The sequence below is a fragment of the Rhodamnia argentea genome, chromosome 9 (assembly GCF_020921035.1).
Source record: "Rhodamnia argentea isolate NSW1041297 chromosome 9, ASM2092103v1, whole genome shotgun sequence".
Classification (NCBI taxonomy): Eukaryota; Viridiplantae; Streptophyta; class Magnoliopsida; order Myrtales; family Myrtaceae; genus Rhodamnia; species Rhodamnia argentea.
Window position 1 is genome coordinate 19,421,011 of NC_063158.1, and position 20,507 is coordinate 19,441,517.

The 20,507-nt window shown below is 38.4% G+C and overlaps 1 protein-coding gene across 2 annotated transcripts; it reads left to right on the forward strand.

The window, feature by feature from the left end:
• The first annotated feature begins 8,046 nt into the window (after positions 1–8,046).
• On the forward strand, positions 8,047–15,191 carry LOC115727703. 2 transcript variants are annotated; one of them, XM_030657968.2, is made up of 5 exons: positions 8,047–8,571; positions 10,077–10,511; positions 10,891–10,983; positions 12,722–12,861; positions 14,462–15,191. In XM_030657968.2, the coding sequence occupies exons 1-5, from the start codon at positions 8,143–8,145 to the stop codon at positions 14,895–14,897; spliced, it is 1,533 nt and encodes a 510-aa protein (XP_030513828.1). In that variant the 5' UTR covers positions 8,047–8,142; the 3' UTR covers positions 14,898–15,191. The 2 variants fall into 2 exon arrangements, with proteins under 2 accessions (XP_030513828.1, XP_030513829.1); XM_030657969.2 differs by having other exon boundaries at positions 14,465–15,191.
• The last annotated feature ends 5,316 nt before the right edge of the window (positions 15,192–20,507 follow it).

Here is a 20,507-nt window from a genome sequence, read left to right on the forward strand (position 1 = left end):
ATGTCCATGGCATCTTTCCATTGGCTTCATCGGTGCGAAGAGCACATAGCCACTGTTAGAGCTCTTGCCTGATGTCCCTTTTAGAGGAATTTGTTGGCTTCGGGTGGAGGTAGAGGTGAGCAAACCATAAAATTTTGGAACACCTAGATTAGCACCTGCTCGAACTCTCTGGACACCGGTTCTCAACACCATTATGTCATTGTTGAGCGATGTAGGATAACGCTTTAACACCACCATTTCTTGTACAATTCTTGTGCAAACAATGTTGCCTCTCACATGCAATTCATGCACAAGCCATGTCGAGTAATGCGAGACAATATGTTAATACCTCTTATCATGTGCAAGCCACATGTACTTTGATTAATGGGTTCGGATTATGGCTCCTCTCTTAGAGATATCATCGGATGACGGTATCGGGCTTCTGATGCGCTCTCCTAGTAATCAGAGCTGGTGATTAATTGGTACTCCACTCCCAATTTGTTTGGGTGTTTAGTGAATATCTCAAGAAATAAATCTCATGATCGATGCTTGTTATCAAAAGTTCGGAGACAATATTGTACATTGAACTAAAGTTACGGTGCTCATCGGAATAAAACGATAAAGGCTTTGAAATTGAAAGATGTTTTATTAGTAACAAGTTTCACTTTGTGAGATTACGACTTTAAAACTCCAACTATGCTTGTTTGTTTTCACTTGCACAGTTCACAAAAAACAATCTGGAAAATGAATGAAATTCCCTCCTGTGACACAAACGTTGGTATAGAAACTGAAGGTCGACTCATCATCCTCTCCGCCCAAAAGAGAAAAATGCATAAGACATCCTCTCGCCCAGCCTTGTAAGCATCAATCCGCCTTTGCTAATATGCCATACGTGCATCTTTGGAGGCATAGGAAAAATCAAGACAATTGCTCCAAAGAAGAGACAACATTTTTGCCTTCTTACCATAAGAACGTACCATCTCGTTTTCCTAGCTTTGCGCTCAGCCCGCCAAACCTGACTAGCGCTATGCTCAGGGCCACCATTACCACGTGCAGCCTCACCTTGTAATCGTTTATGAGCGTAGCTGCTAGGAGCGCCCTAATCACAAAGGCTAGCGCCGATGCCCTTGCCGCCTGCCATGGGCTTGGTATCTTCTCCTTCCTTGCATCCATCTCTTCAGCTCCTAGAGCTATGTTCCTACTAGAAAGTTCAACCTAAAAGCCTAATGAATGAGTAGAGGAAGACCACATAAATATAAAAAACAAGCAGGTTTTTCTTCGTGTCTCACTCCATTTGCATGAGATCTCACATTGTTGAGACCTACAGGGGTTACACTCAGGAGGTTTTTGGGTTGAATTGGTTGGCATCAGGACAATAATTAGCCAATGGAGGAAACAATAATATCCTCTATATTTCGGATATGCCCATGGCATCTTCACATTGGCTTCACCGGCGCGAAGAGTATAGTCATTGTTAGAGCCCTTGCCCGGTGTCCATTCCAGAGGAATTTGCTGGCTTCGGGTGGAGGTAGAGGTCATCGGATCATAAAATTTTGGAACACCCAAACTGGTGCGTGCTAAACTCTAACTTGCTTTGGCAATGAGTACAAATCAAAGTACTTTCCCGCATTTTCTTTATAGCTTCTTCAGAAATGAATCCCTAATATGGATTAATCCGAAACAGTAAAACTTGCTAAACTTAGATCAAATGAAAAAAAGAATGTCTTGTAAAAGAGGGAATGACCTCGACTTCCACATTGGCTCTCATGTCTGTCCTAAAAGGAAGCTTGATCATGTCTTAATTCGCCTACTTGCCACTTTCCAAGCACCAACACCCATTGATCTCTTTCTCGAACTGTGAATTTTACCGATAAATTCCAACAAAACACGAAGCCGAGCGGAAGCTCGTCACATATGCCACATGCTACAAAGGAGCAAGTCCATTATTCGAACTTACTGGAATAAAATTGGTAAACATTGCATAAGCCTGTCCACGAACAAAGTGGACAGAACACTACGTCGCGTATACGTTAGCGGACAAATGAGGTACCATGTTTTCTCAAGTAATAAGCTCATGGAGGGGTGACTAAAATAGGTAAACTTGTTAACTCAGGCATTCAAGGATTAGTCTACACTACCCCTCTCATAGGAGTCAGATTGCTTTAGGGTGATCTACACACTTACAGATCATGATCTGTGCTTGTGGGAAGTAGCTCCACTTATCACTGAGTGCCTTAGATTAGTGGACCAATATCAGAATCTCCGAGTGGCCTATTGCGGAAGAGAAGAGAACCAAGTGGCTGATTCGATTGCCAAAGCCCACAAACGAAAAGCTAGCATCTTTTCTCCAGGGCAACGTGTATCCTAAATTGGACAAGTCATATCCGTGATTATTCGGATACAATCCTTTGGTTTTAGTGAAATACAGGAAATTAGTCGATCTAATCTATGATTATTCAGATTCGATTTGCTAATTTCAACAAGCCGACTTTGGATTTAGGGAAGCAATTTTCGGAAAAAGAAAAGTTGATATTCATGGGTTGTTTCGTTGATTGCTTTTCGATATTGGAAATTCTAGTGATATTGGCTTGCGCTTTTTTCACTCTCCTTATGGCTTTGACACTCCTTTTTATGTGTGTTTTGACCATTCTATCCTTTGTGTGTGGCCCACCAAATTTGATACAATTTTATATGATTTTTTTATTAATTCTTTTTTTCATTACTTTTTTTTCTTGCGGGTCCTACCTTCCTCCTTTTCTTCTTCTTCTTCTTCCTCCATCCCACGCTCCCACTCGTCTCTTTTTTTTTCCTGCATGACGTTCGCTTCGACACCTCCCTCTCCTTCCAAAAACCCCGACTTTATTATGTCAATCCCGTCCTCCACAATTTCGCCGGCACCGGCATTGGGCTCACCAATGACCTCTCCAACAATCCCCTTTTCTCTGCACGAAGGTAATATTAGGCAAGTTGTGTTCTGATAGATAATAAGAAGCGAGATTTGAATTAGTGGTTAAATCTTATTTCAGTTTTTAGTGTCGTGTGCAAGTGTTGAAACAAAATTTGTGCTTTTATAGATTAACTTGTTGGAACACTATGAGGACAACGCTGCGTTTGTTTTTTTCTTGTGAGCTGCAATTGTTGCTTTTAGCCCTAGATTATAGTTGTTCGTAGAGTTGAACTTGATTTCTCAACAATCATTTCGTAATTGCACTTTTGTTGGAATAATTTGTGCTTGTTTAACCCATTGTTTCACTCACTCATGCTTTGTTGGTAATTAAATGTTGTGTTATTATGAGTAGGCATAGATAGTTTGCTATTATAATACAAAGGAAAGAGTATCTATTTTAATTAGGCATCCACTTGATTTTAAATAGGTAATATTCCAGAGGATTGAAATTGCTCGAATGTATCTATTGATGATGAAAATTTGAATGGAGAAGAGCAATTGATCATGCCACCAAGTTCATTTGAAACTTTACCCGGTAATTTTCTTACTCGAGAAGATCTTTTGAGTAGTGTGCGGAGCCATCTTCTTGCTCAAGGTTATGTCATCTCTATTAAAAGGTCAAAGAGAGACAGATATGTTCTTCCGCAATGTGATAGGGGAGGTAGTTATTATGATCGACGTAATATTTATGTTGCACGTCAGAGAAGAAAGACTGGATCTCATTTGATTAATTGTCCTTTTGACATCTGTGGTTATAAAAAGAAGAATGGATCATGGTCATTGAGAATAGTGAATGCATCACACAATCATGATCCCTCGAGTGATATGTCGGGACATCCTATTTGTCGTCGCTTTCCTAAGGTTGAAGCTTTGCATGTGAAAGAGATGTCTAAGGCCGGTATACTTCCTCGCCAAATCCTTTCTTCCTTGAAACAAAGTAATCCCAATGTTCAAGCTATAGCTAAAACTGTCTACAACATGAAAGCGAAGTTACGTCGTGAATATTTGAATGGTCGCAGTATGGTCCAAGCTTTATTGGATAAGCTTAGTACATGTGGATTCATCTACAATTTTAAACATGATGTTAAGGGTCACTTGACGCATTTATTTTTCTCCCATCCTATCTCCATGGCACTAACAAAGAGTTTCTCAAGTGTCTTCGTAATGGATTGTATTTACAAGACTAATAGATATAAAATGCCTTTGTTGGATATAATTGGAGTTTCCTGTTTTAATACTTCTTTCTACTCATGCTTTGTCTTTTTGAGAAAGAAGGAAGAGGAAGATTATATTTAGGCTTTGACAATGTTTAGTAACATTTTGGGTGTTGGTTGTCAACCTTCGGTTATTATAACCGATAGGGAATTGGCATTGATGAATGCGGTTCGATTCATCTTTCCTAGAAGTATGAACTTATTGTGTTTGGCATATCGAGAAAAATATTATGGAAAAATGTAAATCTCAGTTTGAAGAATGAATACATTGGGATTTTTTTATGTCTGATTGGTTCAAAGTTTTGAACTCCAAGACTGAAGTGGAATATGAGGATAATGTTCAGCAATTCGAATATCAATGTAAGGAAAAGCCATCGGTTATTAACTACATAAAAAATACATGGCTTCCTTTCAAAGAGCTTTTTGTGACCGCTTGGACACACTTGCACATACATTTCGGAAACCGTGTTACTTCAAGAGCTGAAGGGGCACATTCGACTTTGAAAGCATATCTACAAGTTTCAACGGGGGATTTAGTTGAGGTAAAAAAGAAACTATGCCTTCCAGTTGAAAATTAGTATCAAGAAATCAGAAGCCAATTATCAAGCGAAAAGGTAAGGGTTTCTCATCATCTTCATATTCCTCTTTTCAAGAACTTGATTACTCGTGTGTCAGTATTTGCTTTAGACAAGCTTTACAAGCAAAATGAGATTGCTAAAAGTAGGATTGAACCGCCCGCTTGTACTAGGCATTTTGTGCAATCCATGCGACTTCCATGTGTGCACGAGATAAGATTACGGTTTTCCAATGGTTTACCTCTTGGTGCAATTAATCCACAATGGAGGTTGGATTTAAGGTTCTTTTTGGACAGTGATATTACTCAAAACAATGAAGGAGATTCATTTAAGTAACTACTTCACAAGTTGGAAAGGAAGTATCAACAATGACCGCTTTCCAAAAAGGAAGTTGTTCGAAGGCGGATTGAGCATTTTGTTCGAGCAAGTGATACTATTTTATATGAGCCCCTAGTTACATCTCATAAAGGTCATCCTTCTAGTTCGAAAACTAAAGGGGGAAGCAACTTCTACAATATGTGATCCTTCGGCATTTAAGATTATTGAAAAGGGGAAGAGATGTGGTACTTGTAGGTGTTATGGTCATAATAGTCGCACATGTAAATCAAAAGGCGAAGATCTTGGATCAAACGCACGTTCAAGGACCATTGGAATTCATGGTGATGAAATATAGGCACAAAGGCTGCCGACCATGCGGGGGTTCCCCGGGGTCACCAAAATATATATATAGGCACAAGGGATTTTCTTGAGGGAACCCGAGTAGCTGAATGGAATTTCCTTTTTGTTAAGTAGCATATGCAATTTATTACTATTGCAATTTGTGGTATGTAATAGCAATATCAGTTTGATGTATTTAGACATTTTAGTGCAAGATTTGGCTCCTCTTTTTGTGTTTTTTCAAGCGACTCATAAAAGGCTTTCAACTTATTGCGGCATTTGAATGTTTTGTGAGAAAAAAGTTATTGACTTTGGGTTTTCATATCTATGTCATTTACAATAAAATCTCATTGTCAACTATGACAACAAGACCACAAAAAAAAAAAAAAACCACTAGTCTTCAGCTTTCAGCTACAAGGATCTTCGGATTTCGAAGATGGAAAAAGTTCCAAAATCATGATTATTATCTAGATAAAGGAGATGCAAGAAAACCAAGAAATATGAGAGACAAAACCTCTCAAGAACATGCTCTATTTAGAGGACAACTTGAATCAATTTGTTGGAGCCTTCCCATATATACTAGATGGATCTCTCAACAACCATGAATTCGGTTCTTAATAACTATAAAAGGAGCACAATTTTTCTCTACTAGAAAATGGGGAAAATAACATTGGAGAAAACAACAAAAACCCAATAGAAACATGATTGTCAATTCTAATATGGACTAGGCGATTAACTGCAAAAAATTTGATGGTAGCAAGCCACAAAACTCCCTTAACGTAGCAAACTGTAATTTTTGCTTCAAGATCTCATCATAGATGCTTTTATGGAAGTAGTATTCATCTGCACACTTACTTTGTTTTCTTCCTTGCCTTCTTCTTGATAACCTCATCAACTTATGTTAGAATCTTTGCCTTGTAAACTTCGGGAGGCCCGTAACTACGAACCGTAGCGGTGAATTGATGTCCCCTTTGTTTGTTGGTTCTGGTGCAGCAAACCACATTGTTTTTAGAGCAAAAGACATGCAAATGCGACAGGAACGATTAGCTTTACCTCATATTGTATCACCCAAGAAAGAACCTCACTTCAAAAACTACTGAAACAAACTTATCTTGCTTTTGGAGAAACTCAACATGAAATTAGCATCCACTGTGCATATCGGAACTCGTCTGACTCTATGTTTTAGACATTAGATTGTCACCCTTACAGCCATCAATCCTGTCCACTATAGTCTTTGCCAATATCAAAATCATGTGAGGGATGTTTACTTGCTTTATAAATAGGTTGAACACTTGAGATTTGCATGCTCCTTTGTTTCTTTTCATGAACATAAGGTTGTGTACTTACAGGAAGGCATGTGACATTGAACCATGCTGAACATGTTGGGATGTACTATTGAACACGGATGATGATGCATCATTGGATATTTCGTCCCAGTTTTTATCTCGGATTATTTGCTACAATCTAAAATTCTTAGGGTGCATCCACACCATATGGTTCTTAGGGTGCCATCTCATGACTTGGAAGCAAATTAGTGAAACACATGTTATTGTGTGCGTTTGTTCTTTCCGTTTATCCTATTTTGGGAGAACATGGTAAAGTGGCGAAGCTATTCGGGGTTTTTGGAAGGAGAGGTAGGTGTCGAAGTGAACGTCGTGTAGGAGAAAAAAAAGAGACGAGTGGGAGGCGTGGGATGGAGGAGGAAGAAGAAGAAAAGGAGGAAGGTGGGACCCGCAAGAAAAAAAAAGAAACGAAATAAAAAAATTAATAAAAAAATTATATAAAATTATATCAGATTTGGTGGGCCACACACAAAGGATAGAATGGTCAAAACACACATAAAAAGGAGTGTCAAAGCCATAAGGGAAATGGAAAAAAAGCGAGCCTTATGCATTTAAGTTATTTAGGGAAAATTTCAAATAAGAGTCCGAAGTGCTCTCATTATTTAAAAAAAAGGCATGACCGAAATGCATTTTCGTCATTTATTTTTCCTCTTTTTCTTTTTTTTTTTCCTTTTTCCCCTCCTTTCTCTAGGCCATTGCCAACATCAGGCGAGAGCCGCCCTCGTTGGATCCGGCAAGGATAGCCCTTGCTCGCCCAACCCCGGCCAAGGCGACCAAACCTTAACCTCCCCTAGGCGGGCAAAGCCAAGGGGAATGAACCACAAGGTGTCTCTTGGCCCTCACAATATTGGCTGCCAAGGATTTGGTTGCTGGTATGAGATTGCAAATGACTTTCGTCAAGTATGGAAAGATGAGAGTGCAAATCAGGTTGTTGATGTTGATCAAGGCTTTGGGAGTGTAGCTTGCATCCTCATCACCATGTCCAAATAAATCTCTTTCCTCGAGAAGATCGGAAGCGTAAAGCGTCGAGATTGGGAGCCTCGCGAGGTGATGAAGGAGAGTGTGGTGGAAGGTTTTCATCTTCATGGAGCTGGAAAGAGAAGATGGAAGCTCCGGAAAGAAAGGTGAAGACGAAGATGATGGAAAGACTTGCGTTTTAGTGAAGCAAGGGGACAGTTTAGATTTTTATTTGAAATAATATTCGGCACTTATTTGAAAAAGAAATGAGAGTATTGCAGGGCTTTATTTGAAATTTTATTTGCATATGTATGTTTATATAAATACATGTATAATACAAATAAAATCAGAAAAATAACCCTCGAATAGTCAACGGTCAACCTCGACCTCGACCCACCACCCTCCGTTCTCAACCAAAAACCGCCTGCAAACTGTTACTCAAATCTTCTCCAAGCTCGTCGAGAGCAACAATGCAGTCTCCATTTCTCCACCTCTGCCGGACCTTCTCCTCCACTCGGACCCTCCTCAATCCCCCTCCTCCTCCGCCGCTAGGGTTTCGCCACTCTCTCTCCGCTCACAATCGCAGCCTCCTCCCCCCTCCGCCTTCTCTCCCTCTCGGTTCCCCGAGACCCGGCCCCGTCCGTCCCCGGAGTGGCCAGGGGCGCCGCGGAGGTGGCGGCGGCGGGAGCAAGCAGCGGGTGAGCGTCAGGGGCAAGAAGGACAATGTTTGGAGCATCGACAACGACGTCGCAAGGGCCGCTTCGGAGAAGGAAAGGACGAGGCCGAGGGCGAGTAGGAAGAGGGGGAGGAGAGTGGTGAGAGGGAAGCGAGAGAGGGACGGGAAGGTCATGGTGTCGGGCGCCATGTTGATGGAGGTCGAAACGGTTCTTCAGACTCAGGTTCGGTTCGGTTCATTACCTTCTTGTATTGATTTTTTTTTTTTTTTTTTGGCTTTTAATTATCGTTCCTGGGGAGTTTAGTGGAAATGACCTCAATCCAGTACCTAGAGAGCAGCTGCTCTGAGAAAGGTTGAAAGCATAATTCAAAAACGGTCCCATAAAGGCAAGAGTAATTTGATTATAGGAGGAATTACTCTAATGTCATGCCATCTTGATGAAGTTTACGGATTTGTGCTGCATAGAAGTGTTCCAATGTTGTTTAGCAGACTCAGAGCATTTCAAGGTTTAGTACTTGCAGGTTTGTATTCTTGCCTGAAGTTTCTGGGTTCTTTGAATCTGTTTCACTAGAACCGTGACAAATAGTGTTTATCAGGAAGCTACGGCATGGTCCATGAAATTTCTTAGCACCTTTCTGCCCTTTAAAAGTTGATTTTAACTCTTGTTATTGGTCTTGAGTATTGGCATATGTTTGGTGTAATATTCTTAAGCAAATTATAATTTCTGGCAATGCTTTCTTCTCCGTCAAAGTTGTTGAATTCCCAGCTTATTTGGGGTTTAAAAGGGGTTGTGCACCATTGACGAACTTCCCAAATTGATACGAAAATTTTCTGAGATCGATGGAATCCGTAGTTGCTTGTGATCTGAACTTGAAATAATTGATCATGCACTAATGCAGCTGCTGGAAAGATAATGATTTAATTTGAGCAGACACCAAGCATGTTTCATGAGGATTGCTGTACGATCTGTAGGCTCTGTATGCAGTCACGAGCTTCTTTTGTAAATGGGTCGCCATCCCTTGGTGCTCATAGTGAACTTCTCCTTAACATTTAATAAAAAAGAAAAAGGATGGAAATCGCCTGATTTTTGCAATGTATATGTATGGTTCAGCAATACATTTTGTAAAGTTAGTCATAGCTTGCAGTGAAATCGGTGCAGTTTTCCCAGGAAATACTTGTTGATGAACGGATTCAAACATTATTCGGCTCTCTATCTGTCTGTAAGGAGCTATATTCTATAGATCTCCGACGCATTTGAGATTGATGCAGTGATTTAATATTAAAACTTGATTTTGTCTTTCTCTAGAAGGGGAAAGAACTTTATATTTCCTCATCTTGATAAAAGAAAAAATGATTTTGGAAGTACTGAAGAAGAATTGGTATTGGTTGCTGTTGTTCATAATTTTGTTGCTAAAGCTTCTTTTTATATCCTGCATGGTCTCCAAGCTTATAATTGAAGGAAGATGAAAATCTCATTTGCAAGTATTACTCAGTAAAGGCTTGGTAAACATTTGTGGGGCCAAAATGATTAGAGATGGGTTGGGCACTTTTCTGCTGACTCAAGTCTAAAATTGTTGAAAGAATTAATTTTTAATCTAAATGAGTATAAAATTATATATGATCTAAACACAATAAAGAAAAATGCTATGCTCAGACGGCTTGAGGTGAATTGATTAGTTTTTTGCTCTTCTTGAACTTAATTAACTCATGGCATTTTTCTCCTTTCAGGAACCAGTAATAAGACCAGTATGGAATACATTTGCTAGTAGTGTGAGCGGGATATGGAAGGGAGTGGGAGCTGTATTTTCAACTATTACTGCTGAAATGGAACCCATAGAGATTGGTAAAAAGAATGAAAACCTCTATGACTGCTATACACTTTCCTGTGTTCAGGCAATTCCAGCATCGCATGGAGAATTAACATCTCAAATTCAGAGAAAGATAAACTGGGTAACTCTGAATCCCTATGGTGAAATATCATTGAACAATGGCAGCAATGCCAAAAGAAAAGAATGGACTAAAGATGGAGATTCATGTAAGGACCGAATAGATGAAAGTGCAGCAGATCGTATGCTGCCAAAATTTGATTCTTTCAACTTTGAAGACAGTGATTTGATGGAAGAAGATGTCATGGGCTATGAACCTGGTCTTGTTTTCTTTGAGGTATGAACTGCTTCATTCTCTCTTTTTCAGTTACTTTCAGATCATGAGACTGGAAAATTGTCTGGCTAATACATGTTTACCTAAGCTGTCCAAGTTGACATTCAATGAGTCATTGATTCATGGAAGCTGGAAAGCCTACAGTGGGGGCATATGGGATATTCCGTTGTATATAATTGTCTAAAATATATCTACATAATCGTGGATAGTGTCCTTGATTAAATTTGTATGATTAGGTCATCAAAGCTATTTTCATGTTATTTATGGTAAAAAAAGGTACTTACGATCTAGCTGTGCTAAGTTGCATTTGGAAGTAGCGGAAAACATCTTGGAATATATCAGACGTTCTCATATGTTACTCATTTGAATGGATTCTTTGCAGGATGGATCTTATTCCAGGGGCCCAATTGCTATTCCTGTCAGTGAAGTTGATGATTCTAACTATTACTTGAGCCCCACTCTCAAGTTTGAGCAGGTAAATAGTCCAGATTTCAATAAATTGGAACATTTTAAACATTGGTGTGGGTTTTCTGTTACATGCAACTTGGTAAGTTCATATTGGTTATTTGCAAATTCTTATTCTTCTTTTGAGTTAAGTAGAATGCAGCATCATGCTTAGTTTTTATCAGGAAATTCAGACTGGAGGACATCCTCCAATATCAGTCGTTCTTTGGGGCAACAAAACAATGTGTCTGTACTTCTTTTGTGACCAGAAGGTCAGAAAGGATCCCTGAACAAGAAGAAGCAAAGATTTACTGTTTGGTCTGCAAAGGGTGACAATTGATCAGCATTCAATGTGTACAAATAGAAGATATTGTAGTTTCTTTTTCCCCTTAATCTGACAATTCCCTCCCGATTGTAAGACTATCTGCCCCTCATGCTGCAGTTATCTAAGAGACTTTAATGCATCATATATGTAAATTTCCCAGCTAGGAAATTGGATAAGCACTTGCCTGACTATTATATTTGGTTCTCCTTTACTAACATAATCCGTCTTCCTACTGTACAGCCACAACTAAAGAGTTTAATCACCACCTACAACTTCGTTGACCATATTCCAATCCATAGACGTAGGCATCAACGTTTGTTTTCAGTGGGTAGAGAGCATAAGTTGGGAGCTTTTTTTAGCTTTCATCCACTAAGGCAGACTTTGGTGGAGAATAAATTTAAGGCAGGCGTAGAAAAATCTATTCCCCAGTGTCGTTATGAAAACAACGAATTCGCAGCTATTTAAATTGCTCTCCATGAACCAAGTTGATCTTGGTCTCATTGTGGTACATTATTTCTTTGTCATTGTTAATGGGTTTCTCTTTTTCGCTTTTGAGACCATATGAAGTGTTGGTACATATACCTAGGCAGCTCTTGTGTGAGATTTGTTTTTTTGTCAGAGTTATTGGAGCCAGCTCTTATTTTCGGATAAAATGGGAGATATGTAATCATTGGTTGGTTATCCTGCACTTGGAGCACATCTTTGTACATGGATCAAAGAGAAGGATAAAGTCAGGGAAGAAAAGGCTATTGCATTTGTTGGTCACAGAGTATTTATTGTCTTAATGATACTGTTCAGCATCAGCTTTCTTTGAAACTCAATATGATAGAAAACAGAGTAGTTAATGCTCACTGCTGGACTCAGATCTTCTGATCATTGTCACTAGTTTCCATTTTCATGTGATTGTGGTGTTGTGACGTTATCTTATTAGGTCTGATCATTCTTTGACTCTGCCCCTAAAAGTGCTTCTAATAAGGCGTTGCTCAGTCGGAATTCTCTTTACTTTATAATAAGTACTACAAGGTGAAAAGAAAATGGTCTAGTAATTTCTTTTAACAAGGGCATATCATCTGCAAAATGCTACAGTCAAAATCTTACATATAAAGGGACTAATTGGACTTGTTTTATTTTCTAAGAATGCATGGAGATGGTGGTTGTGGATAATTTGTGACTTATGGTGACAGTGGTATTCTTTCTCGGGTAATTTTCCTTTTCATTGAGAATTTTGTATTATCATACGTCATTGGTGCTTTAAGAATGCGTCTATCAAAACTTTCACAGGCAGATGAGAGTTAAGCTTCTGCTTCAGAGCTCACGAAAATGAAGAGGACTTGTTTTGTTTAGTGCTTAATCTAGATGTCTCGTTTTGTTCTCTGAAAAGAAAAAAAAATTAGTCACGTCAATTTTCTTTGCTGCAATCTATTCTGCCATTTCCTTGTCTCAGTGTCTGGTTAAAGGTTGTCACAAAAGACTCCGGTCAGTCCACACAATACAATTCAACAATGGGGGTGCAGACATTCAGATAATGAGAGTTGCTGTTTATGAAGAAGAGTGGGTCAGCCCAGCAAATATTCGTGATGAAAGGTAACGTAACTCACTTTGCATTAATAGTGGACATGCTTTGATCCTTAGACTCGTTGTGTTTCCATCTTATTGAGAATCCTGGTCCAAATAATATGAACTGATCCTATTATTCATAACCGAAGAAACAATTCGGATATTAAGTAGGATCTTAAGGTGGCAGGATCATTATAGACTCATCCTAATCCTAGAGATAGGTGCAATTTTACTGACTTAACGTTAAATAATATTTATATTCAGACTAGAATGTTCTATATCATGACATTTTAGGTTTTCTAAAACTAGTTTTACATAAATTCGAGTAATGAACATGATATAGGTCTTTGAAGCAATATTTTGAAACTTTATTTGGTACAGGTACATGAATTTGTACATGAGTGTCAGATTTTTCAGGATTTTATGATTTGATCCTTCAAGCACCTTCCCAATCGCAAGTAGGTTCCTGACTAGACTAAAATGAAAGTGGAGTTGCAGTGATTCACTCTGCATATGGAAAAATTTAGATGTTTGACTCCTAGAATTGAACTGGAGAACCCTATTAGAGATGTTTTGACTCTCAAGTTGTTTCTCGGGCAGACTGCTCAGTAGCCAAAATGAAAATTTTACTCTGTTGGTCTGGTAGACATCCAATATCGTGTGTAAGTAGTGGATGGAGTCCTGAGAAAGTCCCCTGCTTACTTTACAAACTTTTTCGTTGATAAAGAAATTTGATGAAAGGGTAGAACAACTATACTTGAGAATTGAGATCTTTTTATTCTTTTTGGAGTTTTTATAAGTTGACGACAACAATGGCGATATGTGAGTTATTTTTTGGATCGGACAAATGTGTAATTAAAGAAGAGTAAAGTCGTGACCTAATAAGATGTGACTAAGGTTTTTATGGTCATTTTTTTTTTTGTTAAAGTAATTGTGAGTTGTTACTTCTTCTACCAGTTGAGAGGACAAGAAGGATCATATAGATTCTATTCTGTCTGCAGGCCTACAGTGTTAGGCGGCGAAAGATCATCTGAATGAATTTTGAGATGACAAGTGTGAATAATTCATACAACAACTTTGCTGTACTTCATGTCCTACATTTTGCAGTAAGTGGCGCCGCTTAATGGATAGTGTGTTTATGGTGTTATTCCCCGTCATAGTGCTGCCTCCATTGTGGTTCCTGAAAGTAAAAGAAAAGATTGGTGGGTTACGCAGGATTCCTAGTGGACTAGATGCTGTGATACCCATAGTGGTGATGCTAGTCCTAGACAAATGAAGGTCTTAATCTTTTCGTAACTTGGGAGTTTTATCAGATATGTGATAGACTAAAGTGTCCCTCCTTAAAGATTATGCCACAGCAGTTGGACTGTTTGCATTTCTAAATTGTGTTCCCCGGATTGGCTACTTCTTGGTTGGATTACATGCTTATGAACCAATTATACTGCAGAGGAAAGTTCCGTCAAGAGCCTACATCTGTTGATTCTTGTAGTGTTTTCTTTCCAAATCCTTGCTTGGCTAACTGAGATGAGTTGAGGGTCTTTGGTTTTTCTCGAGTTACAAAATCATGCTTGTGGTTTCAATCTTTCCTGCAGAATAAACCTAAGTTTTGTCTGTTGTCATGTGACAGCGATATGGACTTTGATGTGAAGCCATTTTCATTGCGGAAAAGGACCCAGCCATCAGATCTCACTGGTTCATGGAAAGTATTTGAGGTTAGCGCCACACCAGTATATGCCGAAGAGACGGTTGCAGAAGAAAGCAATGCGACCCCTTATGTCTACCTCTGCACTGAGACCTTAAAGAAAAGGACCATGCCCGAGAACTTAGTATACTTTGGGGAGGAAGAGATGCTCGACATGCAAGATGCGACCATTCTTTGGTTGCCCGGAGGCGTTACCAGTTATGTTGACATTAATAAGGACGGGATTCTTTGCATTGGTGTTGGCTGGTACTCCGACGAAGGCATTAATCTTGTCATGGAGAGAGACTACGGTCTGGATGGGAAGTTGAAGGAAGTACGGTGGAAATCTGAGGTGAAGAGAAGGTGGTCTAATCCAATGTAGATATGGACCGGGCATTTTTCTTTTGCCTTGTTGCTTTCTACATAAATTACCATCCCTCTTGGAAACATTAACGTAGATGTATAGTGTTTTCAGCATATTGCAAACCGCGGTGTTCGTCATGTTCTTCAGAGTTCGCACCCAATAGGCAGCCGACAATGTAGTCTTAGGTAACAAAATAAGCTTTGGGCACTTAATGTGGGCATTGACAAAATCTCTCTTTCTCTGAATATATGTCGAGTGAGTTCAGGTGCCTGGAAGTACATGCTTCTCCATACTCCATTGCTTCTTTTCTTGGTTTCCGGCACTGGAAAAAGTGGCGGCATTCGTTGCACTTAATGTGAGCATCGACAAAATCTCTCTCTGAATATATGTCGAGGGAGTTCAGGTGCCTGGAAGTACATGTTTCTCCATACTCCATTGCTTCTTTTCTTGGCTTCCGGCACTGAAAAATGTTGCGGCATTCATTTCGGAACCGCCTTCACGTCATACATTGCTCGACACCCATGACCACTAGTCTCATGCATGATAAACCGAGAGAAACGGTGAGTATCACACGCCATATCATCGTCACTTGACTAAGTACTATTCAACTTTCAATCACAGAGCATCACTGCAAAATTATCCTCCCTGCATTAATGGTGGCTTACAACATTGGCTGGTTGGGTTTGTTCTTTTTTGGCTGATTCTTTGGTTGGCTGATGACATTGATCGTGATACGCACTTGGCATCAGGATTTGGCATTGAGAAATCATCGTACAACAACCATTAGGAACTCGAATATGCATAAATCAGCATAGTATTGTCATTCGGCTTGCAACCCCCTTTCATTCGATTGAGTTTCTCCCTCCATTGAACCCACTTTGACCTCTCCTTTGCTACCTTACACCAACGAAAGCCGGGAAAATTGTTAAGAGCCCTAAATCTTTAGTATTTTTGTCAATTCAGTCTTAGACATTTTCACCTTCTGTCAATTAATCTTATTGGCCCGAAATCGTTGATGTGGATACCGGCCGTCTTTCATGGCACTGCTGGCACTAGTATGGATATTTTTTTTTATTACTATTTAAATATTTTCTTGAATATTTTTCTTATTTTTATCTTTTCTGTTTTTCTTTTTCCCTTTTTCTTTTCTCCTTTTCTTTTTTCTCTCCCTCACCCGGCCTCAACTTGCACCGGTCTCAGGTGAGGGCCATTTTTTCATTTGATATGCAAAAATCAGCATAAAATTTATTTAGACGATTGTCATTCGGCTGGCAACTCCCTTTTATTTGAATGAGTTTCTCTCTCGAATTAACTAATTTTGACCTCTCCTTTACCACTTTACAGCAACGAAAAGCCAGGTCCTGAATATCTGCTTCTCAACTCTCCAGAAGAATACTTGGTCATCATGAGAATAAGAGATTTTGGTTGTATTGAAGGGAATTACATGCCTCTTGAGCTAAAAGGGAACAAATTTGGTTCAATTAAAATGGAAAGATAATAGGAAAAAATTTTCAAAAGAAATTGAGAACCGAATAAAATTAAGATAGATGTTACTCATGGAGTGCGCCTTGCCTAGACACCCATTTGAGGTGCTTTGGAGCACTACTACACATTTATTTTTGCATTCTAAAGAGATTTATTTTAGATTTGTACAAGAGATAAAAATGATTTTATAAGCTTAATTCTAAGAAATATGAAATTTATCTCTCTCTCTCTCTCTCTCTCTCTCTCTCTCTCTCTCTCTCTCTCTCTCTCTCTCTCTCGTGAGCAGATCAACAATTTGCTTTTTATTTCCTTATGAACTTCAATTGAAAGAAGAGAAAATAATAAATTTAGTCATGGGACACTCATGTTCTTTCTTCTTTTCTTTAATATTTGCCCAAACGCTGTAAGTACAATTGCAACTTTGGAATGATGAACAGTTCAATTAAGGGACTTCTTGTTCCACTTGTTCATAAATTTTCGGGTTAATATCACGAAAAACCTCAAACTAATATATCTGTGACAAATTTACCCCAAATTAATTTTTTGACCACGAAAAACTCCAAACTAGTACACATGTGACAAATCTACCCTCTGTTAACTTCCGTCAAATTTCACCGTTAAATTTATCGACGTGGATGACACGTCTGCTTTGGCACGCCGACGTGAACTAAGTCTACGTGAAAATCTCACATGATTAATAGCACAAAAAGGCCCAAACTAGTATATTTGTGATAAATTTACCCTAAACTGGTACATTTGTGACAAATATACTCCACATTAGTATATTTGTGACAAATTTACCCCAAACTGGTACACATATGACAGATTTACCCTTACACTTTTGTATACTTTGCGATTTTTTTGTTAATTTCTTTGGCAAATACATCCTGGATGTTATTTTGGACATATTGATTGTTTTCAAGTGCACCTAAGCATTTGACAAATAAAAAAGTGCATCATAATGTGATCGTCATCAGTAAAATTTACCTTCGTTTAACATTTAAAGCCAATTTTTTTTTTCACGTTTAAAGCCACAAAGCTTGCATGGGAAATGTCACAGCATGAACTTACTCTCAAAATGAAAACAACCCCACACTTCGGACAACTAAATAAAGGCATCGGCCTCCACTGGAGGTCCAAAAGCATGTTTTATATACTTGAATAAGCTTTACAAAATATCCTTTACATGCTAAAGGTCCAAAAGCATGTTCTATGTACTTGAACAAGCTTTACAAAACAGTATTTACATCCGACTTGAACAAGTTTTACAAAATAGCCTCTACACCAAACATCCAACCAGCTAACAACCCAAAAGAGGCAGAGTCTACACCGGACAACAGAGGTCCAAAAACATGTTCCATATCACTACCATTCAAAAAAAGTTCAATATATGCTAGACTTGAACAAGCTTTACAAAACAAGCTTTACACTAGACATCCAACTCTTCCACCAGATTCATTGCCTTGCTTCACTTTGAGATTGTTGAGTTTGAGAGGGTCCAGAAACTTGGCTTGAAATATCCACTATATGATTTGCACCACCTCAACGAATTTCTTGCACCATGTTACCGCCAGGCATCTAAAATTAAGGGAAAAATATTATGTTATTATGTTAGTCACAGTAGATTAAATTTTCCTTAAGAAAAATAAATGTTCACCCTCAAATATGAATTTCATGTGGCTTCGGATACATATAATTCATATCCTTGTAGGACCTATAAGAAGTCAAACCATATCAACATTTACTTTGGCATTACGAAAAACTAGCATATATATCATTAGCAAGTGATGGCTCCAAACTCCATAATTCCACCCAGGTTAAGTGTAATTGAAAATTCATTAGACATCTGCAAGAGAACAACAAAAAAATTAATTATTTTTGTGAAAATCTCTCACACATAACTAGCAAATATGGGATAATCAAGTTTGACAAAGGAGATGAGAAGATCGAGTTCTGCAAACAAGCTACTTGGTATTTTTCGAGTTCTATATACAAGCAAAAAAGTGAATTCTCATATAAGTCACGTACAATCACACTCAAAATAAACCTGAAATCAGTGACAAACACAAGTGAATCTGGTTCCGACATTTCATCGAGCATGTGGTGCACGAATCAATCATACCATTCACATTTAAGTTTCGTGTTATAATTTCGACACACAATGAAGACAAGAACTAACATGAACACCCAACATAGCAAGAGCAATACCTAAGCACGCAGATTTCCGGACAAGCAGTAAATCATGTAGGGCCAAGTTTGGTACAAATCAATAACAAACGAAGCAACCAAATATGCGTTTTGAAGGGTTCTTGGCAAGACAGAATCTCGAACGCGACGTCGAATGGAGGAATCTCTTTTTCCTACCTTGACAAAATGAAACCTATGACATACACCCAAGGTTGCGACCGAGCAAGGCAGAGGTGGCGATGGGAAGAGATGAATCGAGCTTGTGGCGATGTGGAATGGAGGAGTCTGGATTGTCGAAATACTCTCGTTCGTCAGAGGGAATGTTGGAGAAGATGAATAGAGGGGCTAGGGTTTTTTTGTGTGGAGAGAAAATGAGTTAACTGAAGAACGTCAATTAAGTTAGTATTTCTTATAAAAAAACCTAATTTATTATTTACTAAAAAAATCAAGTTATTTCCATGTGGACCTAGTCTACGTCGGTGTACCAAGGCGGACGTGTCATCCACGTCGGCAAATTTAACGGAAAATTTAATGGAAGTTAACGGATGGTAGATTTGTCACAGGTATACCAGTTTGGGGTTTTTCGTGGTCAAAAAATTAATTTGGGGTAAATTTATCACGGACGTACCGGTTTGGGGTTTTTTGTGGCATTAACCCTAAATTTTCTTGAGCCGGTTTGCAATTTTTGAAAGGAAGCAAGTAGCACAAAATTTGACATGGAATTAATGGAAAAAGGAGTAAAAACAAACGGCGCAGTGGGTTGATATTGGAGAAGATGAACCGAGGGGCTAGGGTTTTTTTGTGTGGAGAGAAAATGAGTTAATTGAAGAACGTCAATTAAGTTAGTATTTCTTATAAAAAAACCTAATTTATTATTTACTAAAAAAATCAAGTTATTTCCATGTGGACCTAGTCTACGTCGGTGTACCAAGGCAGACGTGTCATCCACGTCGGCAAATTTAACGGAAAATTTAATGGAAGTTAACGGATGGTAGATTTGTCACAGGTATACCGGTTTGGGGTTTTTCGTGGTCAAAAAATTAATTTGGGGTAAATTTATCACCGACGTACCAGTTTGGGGTTTTTTGTGGCATTAACCCTAAATTTTCTTGAGCCAGTTTGCAATTTTTGAAAGGAAGCAAGTAGCACAAAATTTGACATGGAATTAAAGGAAAAAGGAGGAAAAACAAACGGCGCAGTGGGTTGATATTGAAAATATCAAAGTGATGCTCCAAAGGGAAGATCGATGCATCTACCCCGGTTTCGTCACGTGTTGAATAGAGATCGGTGCTTCGGCTTGCTATTTTTTTAAGTACATGTTTTTGAAATCCTTTTCAATTTGCCCTCACACCATTCTAAGTAATGATTCTGTCCCAAAAAAAAAAAAAAAAAAAAAAAAAATAGAGATGACGCCCACCTTTGGTATTACAACATTTTAATTTTGATATTTGGTTCTCTGTTTTTTTTTTTTTTACATTTTTGCATTCTTATTTTGTTTCCTTTGAATTTAATTATATACAAATTCACCTCGTCTCTGGAAACGTCAAAAGTTCACAAAAAATGGCTAATTTAAAAAATATTTTTTGAAAATAATAGCTTGTATAGTTTAAAATAATTAGTTAATGAAAAATATTTACGCTATCAATAAAAATTTATATCTAAATATGTTTTTTTGTTAATCACTTGAGGTTGCTTCAATGGCCACCCTTCTCACTTGAAAAAAGAGGAGATGGGCAGGTCATTCCTCACCTTCTCGAAGGGGACTTAGAAGTGGAGACGAATGAGTGAGCGAGCATAATTTCGCAAACTGCAGACAATGTGCCTTTTATAATAAAATATGATATGATAGAACCAGACAAAAAAAAAAGTAATATTTTTGTTTATTCACTTTTTATGCGATATAAGGAATTGTTTTTAGAAAAATAATTTTCAAATCATTAATTTCCCTTGAAACAA

What these genes read in the sequence shown, in the direction of transcription:
- LOC115727703 (XM_030657968.2), top strand. Translation starts at nt 8,143, where the DNA reads ATGCAGTCTCCATTTCTCCACCTCTGCCGGACCTTCTCCTCCACTCGG. An exon ending in AAACGGTTCTTCAGACTCAG is followed by an intron (nt 8,572 to 10,076) that starts GTTCGGTTCGGT and finishes TTCTCCTTTCAG; the next exon opens with GAACCAGTAATAAGACCAGT. An exon ending in GCAAATATTCGTGATGAAAG is followed by an intron (nt 12,862 to 14,461) that starts GTAACGTAACTC and finishes GTCATGTGACAG; the next exon opens with CGATATGGACTTTGATGTGA.